Consider the following 14,636-nt stretch of genomic DNA (forward strand, 5'->3'; position numbering starts at 1 on the left):
ATTACTGGATGGATGGATGATGGATGGAAGGATGATGGATGGATGGATGGATAACTGGATGGATGGATGGATGGATGACTGGATGGATGGATGGATGATGGAGGATGGATGGATGGATGGATAACTGGATGGATGGATGGATGGATGACTGGATGGATGATGGATGGATGGATGGATGGATGACTGGATGGATGATGGATGGATGATGGATGGAAGGATGATGGATGGATGGATGGATGGATGATGGAGGATGGATGGATGGATGGATGGATGGATGGATGGATAACTGGATGGATGGATGGATGGATAACTGGATGTATGGATGGATGGATGACTGGATGGATGGATGGATGATGGATGGAAGGATGATGGATGGAAGAATGAATGATGGATGGTTGGATGGATGGATGGATGGATAAATGATGGATGGATGGATAACTGGATGGGTGGATGGATGGATAAATAGATGGATGGATTTATGGTGGATGGAATAATGAATGATGGATGGATGGGTGGATGGATGGATGATGGATGGATGGATGGATGGATGGATGGATGGATGGATGGAAGGATGGATGGATGGAAGAATGAATGATGGATGGTTGGATGGATGGATGGATGGATAAATGATGGATGGATGGATAACTGGATGGATGGATGGATGGATAAATAGATGGATGGATGGATGGTGGATGGAATAATGAATGATGGATGGATGGGTGGATGGATGGATGATGGATGGATGGATGGATGGATGGATGGAAGGATGGATGGATGGGTGGATTGGTGGATGGATGGATGGATGGAAGGATGATGGATGGAAGAATGAATGATGGATGGTTGGATGGATGGATAAATGATGGATGGATGGATAACTGGATGGGTGGATGTATGGTGGATGGAATAATGAATGATGGATGGATGGGTGGATGGATGGATGATGGATGGATGGATGGATGGATGGATGGATGATGGATGGATGATGGATGGATGCGTGATGGTCATTCACTTGTTTTTACAGTAATGAAACCACAAATATAAAACCCCAAAAAGTATTAATTTAATTGTGAAAAATACCAAAACAGCTGCTTACAGATACGACTGTGAAAAACACAGGAAGCTCCTTGTTGTGTCAACAGGAAAACCCACATCATGGTTCCTAAATGTTACCTTATCTACAGACATTAAAGTATCTTTAGGTTCTTTAATGCTTTGAAAATAAAGGTTCTGTGTGCTTGGTTTGGTCTTCGTCTCCTGCTGTCTTGCTCTGTCTTCTGATGAAACGAAATATTCTGTTTCAATGTCAGATTCCTCTGAAGGCATGCGAGTAGAACAGCCTTGTGTAATCTGTGATGCCCCCTAGATAATAAGTTTAATCTGTCCTTGAATGGAAACAATTTTAGGAGAAACATTGATCTAAGAGGCAAGACACAAGGCTGAAAATCCCCGTTTTATTTCACAAGCTAAGAGAAACGGTTTTGAAAAAGGTTCAAACAAGTTCTGGTCTGAGCTGTGACACCAGCCTCCTGCAGCTCACGCGAGTACAGAGGAACGTCCCGAGCAAAGGAGTGAGAATAACATTCACAAAAACATAATCAACACAAATACTCAAGCCGAATATAAAAAGCCGGAGGACAGAATCCTCTGCTTTGATAAATCCACCTGGATGTCATCTGCAGTTGCTCTTCAGTCCACACAGATCCAGTCTGATATCACACATTAGTTGATCTCAGTCTGACTGCCACACATGTATTAACACATCCAAAGGAGAGCTGTAATGCTACTGACTGCTACTGAACGTATTAATACTCACTTTGGCACTTCAGTACTGAAAACAGGCAGAGCGGGAAATGTTTTCAGTTAAATGACACAAAGTAGAGAAGGTGTCAAAGCAGGGTCAAGAAAAACCCAAAACATTCAAAGGTAATTTAAAGCAAACATTTTCTACAAGTATTTCTGTGATTATTCTGCACTGCTGTGCTTCATTAAATATAAATGATAGTGACACGCCAGAGAAGGACAAGTTTGCCTTCAAAAAGGGCTGGTTTTAGGCTCCAAGCAGCCAAGAATGAAGTGACAGACGCACATTTCTGACCTCTGTGCAGCATTTCACCATCAAAACAACATTTTATTCTATTTCTACTGCATATTTCTGACATATAGACGACGGCCGGCTCCTCCAGCAGGCGTGGCTGGGTTACTGTGAAGAACTTTAGACCCCGCCCACATCAGCGCTCCACGTTGCAGGACGTCTCCGTCCTCAGCCGGGTTCCTCAGGAGCAGGACGGTCGTTCCCAGCATTCTGAGGAAATGTCTGAACAGAAAAAGCTCTAACCCTCTGCAGGTGGAGGTCAATGGAAAACGCCGCGGCGCTCCCTCCTGCCAGTCAGTCCCAGCAGAGGAGAGGCGGTGGCATCGCTGTTAGGACACAGAGAAGAGGAAGAGAATCGCAGCCCTTTTTTTAAAAATTCCACTTTGAGAGCGATGAACGAGGTTTCACTGCAGAAGGTCTGGGGATTCTGGGATGACGTCTGAAACAGAGAAGACGAGTCATGCACCCACACACATGAGCACGGAGACACCTCTGCTGGCAGGGGGCATAGTGGCACATATTCAACAACAACAAGACCTTTCCGTTTTCCTTTGATCGACATCGTAGATTAAACTTGCTGGATGGTTCCTGAACATTTTAGTTTGTTTCTGTTTTCTAGAAAAGCAGAAGAAAAAGCGTGTCGGTCTGCATTGCAACATGTTATAGTTAACAGGGAAGTGCGTCTTGTTAAATTCCGCAAAGCCAAAGTTCAGCAGACCACGAAAATGCGAAGCAGAAAACTGAAGTGTGAGTTCTGTCAATCAGGAAACGTTGTCTTTGCGAGTGTTTTTCTGCTAAGCATGTAAGAATAATAGAGAAATGCAGAAATGGTGGGGGAAACCCCCCCCAAACACCTTTGGATGATTGTAAATTCAAAATGACAGCCATATTTACTATTTTTATATCAAACTGAAACACTTCCACTTTCTAAAGAAGGTTTCAATTTAAATGTAGGAATACATTGTGCAACATTAGACAAATTTTAAAAGGACTATTTTGTGTGTCTGATGTAAATAAACCAGGAGGGTCGGTTTAACTCTTTGTAGAGTTTTGCTCTCCAAACTGTGCTGTGAAGGAAAATACTTTAGATTTAACTTTCAAGCAGACCAGGGAGAGTCTGTGAGAGGACTGGAAGGGTTCGATTTAGAGGCGTGAAAAATGACCTTAGAGGAAAAAGGGGCTGAGACTCCTCCCCCATCATCACCGTATGATGAACAAATGATGTGTGCCTCATCTCTTCAGACTAAATGCTGGATCTTCTCTGATTGCATCAGAATTACTACAACAGATTTTGAAATACTTGTACAAAGTACTTTTGCAAATACTTTCACTTTAAGAAAATGTATTAAGATTCTTTCTGAATGGATTTATGAAGCTGTGACTAAAGAAACTCTTCCATAAACGCATCGTGTTTTTGTCTTTAGCTTTAAATTCATTAACAGAGCAGGTTTGAAGTGTTTTATCTCTTTGTTTAGACTGAAGCAGATTGCTGCTGCACGCTGCTCCACAGCCGTTGTGTCCTTGTCCGTAAAATGTTTTTTTACAGATTTAGGGAAAAGGCCACAAAAGCTTCAAAAACTAACAGACTTTAGAGAAATGGGGGAACTTTCCACACAAACTCTTAATCTGCCTCCACACGTCTGCCTGGATTAGATGAGATGAGATTAAAAACAGATTATGAGAGGTTATTGATTGTATTAGTATTTTGCTAAAGACGCTACAGATGTGTGTGTAAGGGAAAAAAACGGGTACCTGTGTTGTAAAAGGCAGGTTAGGCGGACTGAAATGGTGGACAACAGGTGATTCAGGAGTTTTTGAGAGCTTAGCTGAGGCTCAGAATCAGAGGGAGGTCATCTGACACAGAGTGGGAGAACGAGCATGCTTTTATACTGGGGATCTGAGTGGGAGGTGGAACTCCGCCCAGCTTAGGGATCCTGATTGTTCAAAAAAGGATCAAAGGACGGAAAACCGCGTTTATGTGCGTTTATGTGCGTTTACAGAGACTTTTCACTGGAAGGGTGGTCGTCTGAACGCGCCATGCCGAGGCCGGTGTGTGTAGCTTCTCCTGGAGAACACCTTACCTTCAGATGGGAAGAACACGTCCCCATGTGCAGGGGGGGACAGGGGGGTGCCGGGGTCAGACAGCAAATGGCATCCGGTATCGGACGTCTGTCTGGTCATGATCTGGGACACGGTGCGGCTCTTTGCATGCGGCAGCTCCCCCAGAAAGACCGGGTTCTCGTGACCTTGACCCTCACTGAACACAGACGAGACAGAAGTGAGAATCAGCCAGTCTTTGGAAACTCGGCTGGTCAACAGCCGTGGTTTCCGTGGTGCAAAAAGGCTGAAGATGTGCACACGTTCCAGGGTTGAGTCATGAGAAAATCTCCCTCTGAAAGCCTGAAAATGGACTTTCTACAACAGAAGCCTTCCTCCTGCTTCACTTTCTAAGGATGTCCATACTAGAAGATGTTCTTTAAAACCGACTTTTGTGTCAGAAGTATTTTAATTACAGTGTTAGCTCATTATATCGCGGTTTGCCTTTCACGGTTTCACTGTTTTTGCAGATTTTTTTCAGTGTAAATTTGTATGCCTTTTTTTAAACAACAGAATGTGTCCTGATTGGCTCTAGACCTTGTCAATCAATCTCCTCCATGCCGTGTCTCCTGTACAGAATGTATTCAGTTTGTCACATTTACATACAGATCAGTTTTTTTTTTCAATAAACATTTGAACTTTCAGAGTTTAAACAAGAGAGAAAAGTGTGAAAATGTTCATATGTCTCTGGGAAAAGTGGATAAAGTGAGGGGTTTACAGCCTTAAAACATTTTTACTAAACACAATCCTACTTTGCAGATTTGACCTATGGCAGCTTATTTTTAGAGCGTAACCCCGAATAACGGATCAATGAGGGACCGCTGTAACAAAGTGAGGTGTCCATGCAAAGCTACAGCTCTGTGTGGGATCAGACTGTGGGAAAACGTACCTGTCCATCCTCACCAGCTCCTGACCACCTGGGAGAGAGGAAACAGGAAATGGGCCATTGTGAGTGTGAATGTGCTTCCTACAGTGTAAAATACAGTTGATCTGCTTTACTGACAGGAAAGGCTTCAGACCAAACACTATGGGAACTTTTCATACCCACAGATGATGGAACTGAACGCGTGTGATACGTACGTCTGCCTGACTGCGAGTTCTGCCTCTGCTTGTAGACCAGCACCAGAACCAGGGGCAGAGAGAGCAGGGCCAGTATGCAGGCGGCCAGGGCCAAGGCCACGGGCACGGAGCCTGCAAAGCAGCAGGGGGTCAAACAAACCGACATCTGACACGCCGTCCGGCCAAAGGGAGTCAGGATTCGTACCTTCAGGCGGGGAAAGATCCCAGACGGTGCAGTTTGGAGACCCTGCTTTCCCTGTACAGAGACATCATCAGATGGGGCATTAGTTGAGGGACAGAGATGGTGTGCTATGTGACACTATGGCGTGTGCTTACATGGAGTCACGTGGAGGATGAGATGGCTGTGGGAGCTCTGCTCTACAGTCAAATGCTTGTTTTCATTCTTGATGTCCAGCAGCAGGCAGCAGTACCGGCCCTGGTCTGCACTCGTCACGTTGTGGAGGGTGACCCACATGTGGTCTCCTGTGTGTCCGAAATCCAGCCCCGCCCCCACGGTCTGGTTTTTGCCTGGATGATGGGGGTTTGTGTTTCGTGGGCCAGTATTTTTCTGACAGCGTTCGTCACTGTGGGGTGTGAAGAGCCAGCTTCTCGCCAGCACATCCTTGGGGTACTTGGTGTCCCCCTTCTGGGCACAAACCAGTTTAGCATTTGAACCCTGAGGACAGTAGTAGTGCAGGTGGGGGACAGAAACTCCCAGTGTTGAGTGGGTTTGATGCGTCTCAACTTTGGCTGCAGAAAGAAAAGACATATTTGGAAGAACTTGATTAGCTTACAAGAATTAATTCTATATTTTAATGTAAATAACCCATTTGTCCATTTGCTAGATTAGAATAGATTAAAATATTGAAAACAGGATAAAGTAATTTTATAAAACACACGATAAACAGAATTAACCAAAAGGGCAAGACCCCTCATGCTACTGCCTAACTATGTAGTCTGGGTCCCCCTGTGCCGGTCCCCAGCCCGGATAAAATACAGCGTTGTATCAGGAAGGGCATCCGGCGTAAAAATCTCTACCCAGCCGCCTGTGAGGATGAGTGGAAGCTGCTTCGATGTGGCGACTCCTGACGGAAGGTGAACATTTAGCCGATGAAGTACGTTTCTGGCCTGTGGCCTGAAACCAGAGCGCCTGGAGGAAACCTGGAGAGCATGCAAACTCCACACACAAAGAGCCAGTGGGGATTCAAAAACCTAAAAGCCTCCGTTTTCGCTGTTCAGGCCTGAAAAAAGCAGTTTAAGATGCAAAGTTGAGTGTTTACGGCAGAAAAAGTTCATCAGATGACCTCTTTAAAAGTATGATTTATTTTCTACATGTCTGCAATAAATTTGAATATGTGCAGTTATTCATCTTTACATCCAAAAAAACAAAACAGCTCTTAGATGTAAACATGTGTTGATGTGGGAAATGTTAGCCTAATTAAGTAAAAATCCCTTAAAAGTCCATTTCCATGAAAATGAGCACCTAACCAACGTCGCTGCCTGTTACTGGAGTCACGAGGAGCAGTGACCACACTGCAGTTGTAACCTATAATTAAACAAACATTTGCTTTTTGATGCCATCATTCTGCTGGCTCCATTGCAAAGCTGATTTGGGCCTGTGAGTGGCTAATTTGTTTCTAATTCTGTATATTCAAACTGCGGTTAAAAACACTGCAGAGTCTGCTGACTAAAGCAAATAAACCCGCCTCCTGTGGGGACTGAAGGGCCTGTTTTTATCTGCTGCAAATTCCAGAACTCCATATTTAACAGGGCATAAATTGCTGTTGTTGAGGCGACTTTACATCTCACTGACTGCAGGGTGACAATGTCAGGCTTTGGCTGTACCATGACACAGATTAGCTGCACCAATATTTTACACTCAGGAAACCAACAAGACAGCTGTGAGACACTTGCTTCATGTTGCACAAACTCCCTCTGTCACTCACACATCCAGCCACATCCTGTTCTGACTTCTTCACTGAGCAGAAGTAAAATGCTTCTCAGATTTTCTATTGACTAGACTTTAAGCAAATGTGTCATCACAATGACACAACTAAAGTAACTAAACTATTTCCTCCTGCAAACTCACGACCTCTCCCAAATGCGTTCACACGATCGCAGCCTGGCCATCTCAAACCCAAGGACGCCTCTTCAGCCGTGCAGCCTCTTATTTGCAGCGTGTGGTGCAGAATCTGGATATCTACATGCTGCAAAGACGGCAGGCAGGTGCTGGTGAATGAGTGAATTACCAGCATGTGTGGGCGTGGACGGCACCTACAGAGAAGTGTGCCAGCATACAGACTTGCAGAGTTGGCAGTATGGGTATGAGCACATATGTAAACGTGAGGTGGGGGGGGGAATCAGTGCCTTGTTGTAGGAGTGGACTTCCTTCCTGAGTTGTCCCAGAACACAAACACGTGGGAGTTTAAAGGTCCTGCCTGGTCTGAACGAGCAGAAGTTCATTAATCATCTTAGAAATTATCGTCTGAGGGAGACCCTTGGTCTCCAACACTAATCCACGCTTTTATAACATCTAGGATAGATTATTGGAATGATCTTCTCTCTGGTCTTAAGAAAAGTACTATCAACCGGCTGCAGCTTGTTCAAAACTCGGCTGAACGCCTTTTAACCAGAGAGGAGCACATGCCTCTGATTTTAAAATCTTTGGACTGAATCCCAGTCTGCTTTAGGATCCATTTTAAGGTTCTTTTATTAGTTTATAAAAGTTTAAATGGAACTGCCCCCCCCCCACCCCCACCCCCACCCTTATTTTTATCAGATCTACTTTTAGTTGATGACCGTCCCAGAGCCCTCAGGTCTGCTGGCGGTCCCAAAGGTCAGAACTAAAACCCACGGCGAGGCATCACTTCAGCGCCTTAGAACCACCTGAGGACGTGAGGCCTTCATCCACTAAGAAAAAAATGAAAAAGCATCTTTTTAGGAAAGCTTTTGCATAGTTTTTACTTGTAAACATGTTTTCATTTGATTTCATAAATCTTATTAATTATTTCAATTTATTTTGATTGTTCTGGTGGGGTGTGTGTGCTGGTTTTTTATGTGTTTTTATTATTTATTTTTTATTAGTAGTAGTAGTATTTTTACTATGTTTACTATTTTAATTACTCTTTTTTTTATCTTACTAATATCTCTTTTACTAAAGGAAGCACTTTGAGATGCTCTGTAGCAGGAAAAGTAAAATTCAATTCAAATAAATTTGAATAGAATTGGATCCCAGCTTCTCTCCAGACGGTTTCTGACCGTCGGGGTTCATTTGTGGATTTCTTTCTTGATAAATGAATAAAATATCTCATCCTACAAGGCAAACATGAATACATACCCATTACTGAGTGTCAAACTGCTGTCAAATCTTTACTGTAACATGACCGACTAAAGCAGAAGCTGAAGATTTCTCAACATGTAAATAATGAAGGAATCTGAACACAGGAACAGAAGTTTGTTCTGGCTCGTCATTGGCCTGGTTTTCCACCATCATCATCGTGTTTTTAGCTCAGAGATCCCAGCATCTCTGTTTCCACACAGCTGAACTCTGTGAGGAGCCCTTCAAGTCGGCTTCAACCAGGAAGTTCAGACGCTGTTTTCTTCTCTGTGTTGATACAAGATTCAGGAAATCCAGTAGCTGGACGACCTTTGCCCTTTGATTAGTCGCGGGTGTTTGTACGCTGCTATGTGTGCTTCCTGTGTGAAAAAGTGTCAGAAATGTAAAGTAGTGCTGAGTTCCTGTGAGTGCAGCTGAACTCTCTGCTGCCTCGGCACGTCAGGAAAAGCAATAGGAAGAGCAGAGGGTGATTAAGGTGATACTGTTCACCTCCGGCTGTTCCCGCCTCGGTGTTTGGACAATGGAGAGGAAGCCGTTCTCCTCTCCTGTTTCAGACCCTCCCTGCCCCTCTTTTCTAACAGTCTGGTCTTCATTCTTCTCATTTCTGCGTAGGGGAGGACTCTCAGGCAGATGAGACAGTCAAAAGTTCAAACAGAAGTCTGATATTTGACTTTTAGAGCCAGGAATCTCGGAGGAAATGAATCCCTGCTTGAGAAGAACTTGTCCAGGAGTGCGGTTTGATGTGGCAATAGGCGAGGAAGGAGTCCCAGCTTTGTGGAGTGTCCTGAACAGGCGTCTTTGGCGTAAACATGCCACAAGTGCGTTTGGCTCAACGCTTCTAAGTTTTCACTTGCGGTCTGTTCAGCCCCCCGAGGCCCCAGACCCTCCCTTTGTTGCTCACTGCCACCTGTTTCTACCCCGCTCAGGCCTTCACTCTTTGCTTTTGGTCATTTTAATTTAGAGCTCTGTCATCTCTGTAAACCAACACTTTTCTCCCCCAAAGTCATAAACACATCCATTCTCCTCAAAAGGAAACCCGCATAGAATCATGTCTTACAGCAAAAGCCAAACATTTCTGTAGCAACTTCGGCCACACACAGCAAACAGGAAGTGTTTGAATGTGATATTTGGATGCCTTGAAAGAAAAGGAAGTGGCTTACTGACAGCAGCTCGCCGTGTTTACCAGTCCACGCCGCCTGGGTGAACCGCTCTAACTCTCAAAGTTGCGCTGGTTTAGTGGAAAAGCTCTCAGGCTAAATTCTCCTCTCCAAAGTGAGACGTCATGTTTGCAAACTACCTCAACTTCGTTTAGAACGCCATGAAGCAGAAGAAAAGCAGCCACTCCCACGTCTGCTGGTTAACTTCTCTTCACGGTGGTTGAAAGTTCCACAATCAGAGGACTCCAGGCTCCAAGCTCTTCAAAAAACCACGAGTCCTGGGGGGCAAACTCTTGCCCACGGCGTGAAGGTCGTTTGTGGTGAACTCATTTATCTCTCTCGCCTTCAAAGCTGCTCCAAATGCACAGACCTTCAGCGGGGCCAGCCCCAGAAAAAAACTGATGAGTGATTCACACGAGGAGCATGTCAGACGCTGACTTCACGTCTGCACCCGTCAGTGACAGCGACCTGAGAAACCTGCATCCTCATAAAGATCTGCTCCTTCAGGAGATCAATGTGCGCCCCACCCAGCCACAGGAAAGGAGGCCCGGTTCTGCCGCGTATTGACCATGTTTTGACTGCAGCCATTGTCTTCGGCGAGGAACCGGCAGCTTATCTGAGAGGAAAAGAGTCAGTGATTACAGCTGGGTTTCCCTCCAGACTGAAAATCCTCTGGTAGCAGCAGAAAAGCAGCTGTTTTCATCACAGGCTGAAAAGGAGGAAACTTCTCCAAAAAGAGGATGTAAGACCTGCAGCAAGCAGCTGCTCTGCTGCCAGGCTGAGCTAAAAGAGACGCTCTGCACTGAAAGAAGTTCAGCATTCCATGGAAACTTCAGCTCAGAGCATCAGCCAACAGTTTGGCTTAAAGGAACAGTTTGGAGGAAGCTTATCTAAACAGCTTTAGCCTGATAAAGCCCGGGGGGGGGGGGTCTGTAAAAACCTGCAGCAATTCAAGTTACTGAAGACAGAAGTTGAAGGCCGCGGTTTGCGTGTCTTGTCTGAACTGTGCGTGGCTTTAATGCGGGTTAATGCGCCAACGACAGTCGGGGGGGGGGGGGGGGGGGGGCTTTAAAAGAGACGGGCTCGCGCCAGATGTTTTCCTTCAGACAAAAAACGCAGGAGAAATGCCGCCTGGCTGCGCGCAACCCGAGCAGCGTCCAGACGCGCAGCAGCTGTTTGTGGAAGCAGCCTTTGATCCGCAGGAACCCGAACCCGCAGCTCCACAACTCTAGACTCTAACGGCCTGAAAAAGTCTCTACTTTCAGTCAGATTGTCAGTAAAGTGGATCGCAGCAGCTTAGAAGGTTCTGCCACAAACCTGCAGCTGAGGCCCAAAGGATCCACAACATCCAAAAGGTCCGAGCGGTGCGTCCCTGCTCCATCATGGCCGACAGACGGCGACGCCAGCGGGGGCTGCGCGGGGGTGTCCGGGCTTTGGTCAGGCGGCTCCTCACTTCACACAGTCGATCTGCGGCGGATGACAGCCTCTGACTTTACGAGCTTTCGTGGCACGTTTCTGCTCCGACGCAGCGGAACATGCGCGCTTTAGGGAGGGAGAGAGGGAGGGAGGGAGGGGGGAGCGTTCCTCCCTGCTGTCAATCTCCCCACCCCCGACACTTTAGTAAACAAAAGTTACGCTTCTGTTTTTCCACAAGTCCGTAGAAATACATCTAGTACAGAATGAGCTACTTTCATCAGTAAAACACCTTTTATAGTAGTTATGAAACAAAGGATTCACATCATAATGCATGAATAAAAATGATAGACTGGAGTTTAAGGAACTGACCCCTGGGGGCCGTGGCCCCTAGGCTCCAATTCCGCAGCCCAGGTTTTTTTTAGATTGTATCATAACTGCGTTCTGGATTAAATGAAGGATGTTTACCATCAGCTGTTTGTCTGCGTCATTCTCAGGCTCTCAAAACGGGAATTGTTTCTGGCAGATCCTATAGCATCAGAGGAATGCGTTGCATTGTATTGCGTTTTATTAAATACTATTTCAAATGTTGGGAGGTAATTATTTCTTCCATGTGTTTCACTTTCACATAAACGATCACTTTGGCGCCAAACAACCTCCGGGTTCAGAGCCTGTTGGTCCTTTTGTAGCAGTGGGAGGGGCCGGGCAGGTTAGCCCGGTTAGACTGGAGTTTTCCTGAGTTTCATCCGTGGAAGTGTTAGTATTAAGGCTGTAACCATTCATTTTAACAATGATTCGATTTAAATCAGTATTTGTGGTTGATGATCCAATTCGTAGTAGATATTGATTAATGTTGATCGATCCGATTGGATCAGATCCTCTGTCCTAAAGTGGATCCAGATCCTCTGTCCTAAAGTGGATCCAGATCCTCTTGATCCAAACTTCCAGCAGTGAGACTCAGACAGAAATTCCTGCTACTGAACAGTTTTCCAGATTCTTGGATTTCTTCCAGATCATCAAGTTAATGAAATCTGTGTCCAAACCAACAAGTAAACTAGAATGAATGTCAAATCCATTCACATGTTAGTTTCCTAAAGTTCACCACTGTTGTTTTTCCACATCCAAAGAATCCAAAGGGAACATTCTTAGAACATTCTAGACACTGGATGGTCACATGACTTTAGTCAAAGTCTGTCCACACATTGGACTGGAATGATGGACTGATGTCTGCTGTGATTGGTCGGTTTTACCTTAGAGACACATAAATCTATTGTACCTCAATCCAGATGGGATTTTCCAACATTGATTAGCGATTTGTCTAATTTTGAAACGATTTTTTAACAGCTTGCCTCAGACAGATAGAGCTGGTTGGAATGTAGGAAAAGAAATCGATTCACCTAATCTTTAACCTTTTGCTGCTTCTGCCTCTTGTCTCTTTAATTTATTTAAAGACCCACAACAGTAAAAATGGTGTTTTGGGTGTTTTTAACATGTTCTTGTGGCATTTTTCTGATGATGCATATAAATTTGGACAATTAGGCTCAAAATAGTTTTTTTCTGAATATTTCTTTAATCAAATAATTATGAATCAGGAGTAGATGGAAAAATATGGTTTGAAAAGATCGTATTTGTGACATAGAAAATACTCTGGGCGGGGCCACAAGCTTCCTGCTCCGCCTCTTTCTGATCCTCCACCTGCAGACCAACAGATCCATGAACGTCTTTGTTCTCCTGGTCTGAGCAGGAATCTGGATCAGAACTGGACGGATGGATGGATCTGATGTTGCTGCCGTTTCTGTGGCACCGCTAATGTTAGTGATGTTAGCTTGGGGGTGGAAGGGGCCGTAAGCTAGCAGGACAGTGTGTAAACAAATGCATGATGGGAAGTGGGGGTTGTCTTACTGCCCACAACTCAGAGGTGAATTTCTAATGAAGTCCTGCCGCTCTGCAGAAACCATGTCCTAGAAAAGGACACAGGTTTGTGATTTTGGCTCAAGCCATCATCATCGTAATGAAAAGACAACTGGGACGCTTTGAAAAGAGATCAGAAGAGGATCGGAGCGGAACTTCAAACTTGAGTTTGTCTGTAATAAACTGAATACTCCATGAGAAAAAGTCCTCTGATGTTGTTGTTGATGACAAATGCAGGAGATTTTTCATGCCTGAAGGTACTAAGGTGTTTGGTGGAGAGGTAGAGCGGTCAACTTCTGATCAGAATGCCGCAGGTTTGATTCCCGCTCATTTTTTGAAGTGTGGGCAACACCCCGAACCCTTACATTGCTTTGGGTGGGTTGGCGCCGGGGTACAGTGTGCGAATAGGACTGTAAAGCACTTTGGGCCTTCTAAGACGGTAGAAAATGCTTAATGACTCAAAGCCCTTTTTCCTTTTATTTTTTTCTCCAGACCTCCACCACGGTTTACGTTTGGATAGTGGATGAGAACGATAACGCCCCGGAGTTCCCTGAGGAAGAGTACGTCACAGTGCTGAGTGAGGGGCCAGAGACAGTGGGGGCCACCATCGCCACTGTGACCGCCGTGGACCCAGATGAAGGCCTGAACGGCACTCTGCGATACGCCATCACCCAGGGCAACCTGAACCAGACGTTTAACATCAACAGCATCACGGTGAGACCCGACAAACACACGGATGTTCAACGGCAAAGTGAGAAGTCCCACATGAACGCTTGTGGATGATCTACAGGGGAGAATTACTGCCGTGAAGGCGTTGGACTACGAGATCAGCCATGGGAGCTATGCACTTGTGGTCACAGCGACCGACCAGTGTCCAAAACCTGCTCTACGCCGGACTTCCAGCACAACAGTAACTACTTAATTCTATTTCTTGAACAATAATCATTTTTGTTCCAGAGTGAGTGAAATCAGATGAGGGTTTATTTGATCATTTACACCAGAAAGTCAGCGTTTGTTTTTTCACTGGGTGAAAGGTCGCTCCAATTCCCTCCTCAGGTGTTGGTGAATGTCTTGGATGTGAATGATGTCACACCAACCTTCCCTAGAGCCTATGAGGGCCCCTTTGAGGTGACCGAGGGCCAGCCGGGGCCCCGCGTGTGGACGCTCAAAGCCAGTGATGAAGACTCTGGTCTCAATGGGAAAGTGGAGTACAGCATCACCGGTGGAGACCTCCAGAGTCAGTATCTGTGTCTGTTTTCTTCCGGGTGTCTGCAGCCATGTCGATTTTTAAAATCTGCTTTCCGCCCCACTCACAGATGAATTCACGATCTCTCCTGTGGACGGGGAGCTTCGGGCGAGAAAGGACGTGGAATTGGACAGAGAGGCCATCGCTTTCTACAACATCACGGTCACAGCGCGAGATCTGGGAACGCCATCCCTCAACAGCTCAGTGAGTGATGTCACAGCGACAGCTGCGATGACGCTGCCGTCATTTGACCTTGAACAATCACAATCGTACCGGCTGCACTGCTGTTCGGGGATTTTCCTCCAACGCTTTAATCACACAGCG

At 45.6% G+C, this 14,636-nt stretch overlaps 2 protein-coding genes across 5 annotated transcripts in view; one reads left to right on the forward strand and one right to left on the reverse strand.

Annotated features, from left to right (window-relative positions):
• cdh23 (cadherin-related 23) overlaps positions 1-14,636 on the forward strand; it is a 178,772-nt gene that overhangs the window by 148,777 nt on the left and 15,359 nt on the right. For all 4 annotated transcript variants that reach the window (XM_023963385.2, XM_078931958.1, XM_078931959.1 and 1 more), the window contains 4 exons: positions 13,559-13,780; positions 13,857-13,976; positions 14,123-14,303; positions 14,383-14,516. In XM_023963385.2, coding sequence (XP_023819153.1) covers positions 13,559-13,780; positions 13,857-13,976; positions 14,123-14,303; positions 14,383-14,516 — 657 coding nt within the window. The remainder of the gene's footprint in view (positions 1-13,558; positions 13,781-13,856; positions 13,977-14,122; positions 14,304-14,382; positions 14,517-14,636) is intronic.
• On the reverse strand, positions 1,438-11,309 carry vsir (V-set immunoregulatory receptor). The gene is made up of 7 exons (XM_004077579.5): positions 11,060-11,309; positions 5,585-5,998; positions 5,454-5,504; positions 5,270-5,380; positions 5,079-5,106; positions 4,174-4,349; positions 1,438-2,531 (listed from the first exon to the last, which is right to left on the reverse strand). The coding sequence occupies exons 1-7, from the start codon at positions 11,124-11,126 to the stop codon at positions 2,497-2,499; spliced, it is 882 nt and encodes a 293-aa protein (XP_004077627.1). The 5' UTR covers positions 11,127-11,309; the 3' UTR covers positions 1,438-2,496.

The sequence above is a fragment of the Oryzias latipes genome, chromosome 15 (assembly GCF_053564925.1).
Source record: "Oryzias latipes strain Hd-rR chromosome 15, Olatipes_Hd-rR_3.1".
Classification (NCBI taxonomy): Eukaryota; Metazoa; Chordata; class Actinopteri; order Beloniformes; family Adrianichthyidae; genus Oryzias; species Oryzias latipes.

What these genes read in the sequence shown, in the direction of transcription:
- vsir (XM_004077579.5), bottom strand. Translation starts at nt 11,126, where the DNA reads ATGATGGAGCAGGGACGCACCGCTCGGACCTTTTGGATGTTGTGGATC. An exon ending in GAACTCGCAGTCAGGCAGAC is followed by an intron (nt 5,107 to 5,269) that starts GTACGTATCACA and finishes CCTCTCTCCCAG; the next exon opens with GTGGTCAGGAGCTGGTGAGG. An exon ending in CGTGTTCTTCCCATCTGAAG is followed by an intron (nt 2,532 to 4,173) that starts GTAAGGTGTTCT and finishes TCTCTGTTTCAG; the next exon opens with ACGTCATCCCAGAATCCCCA.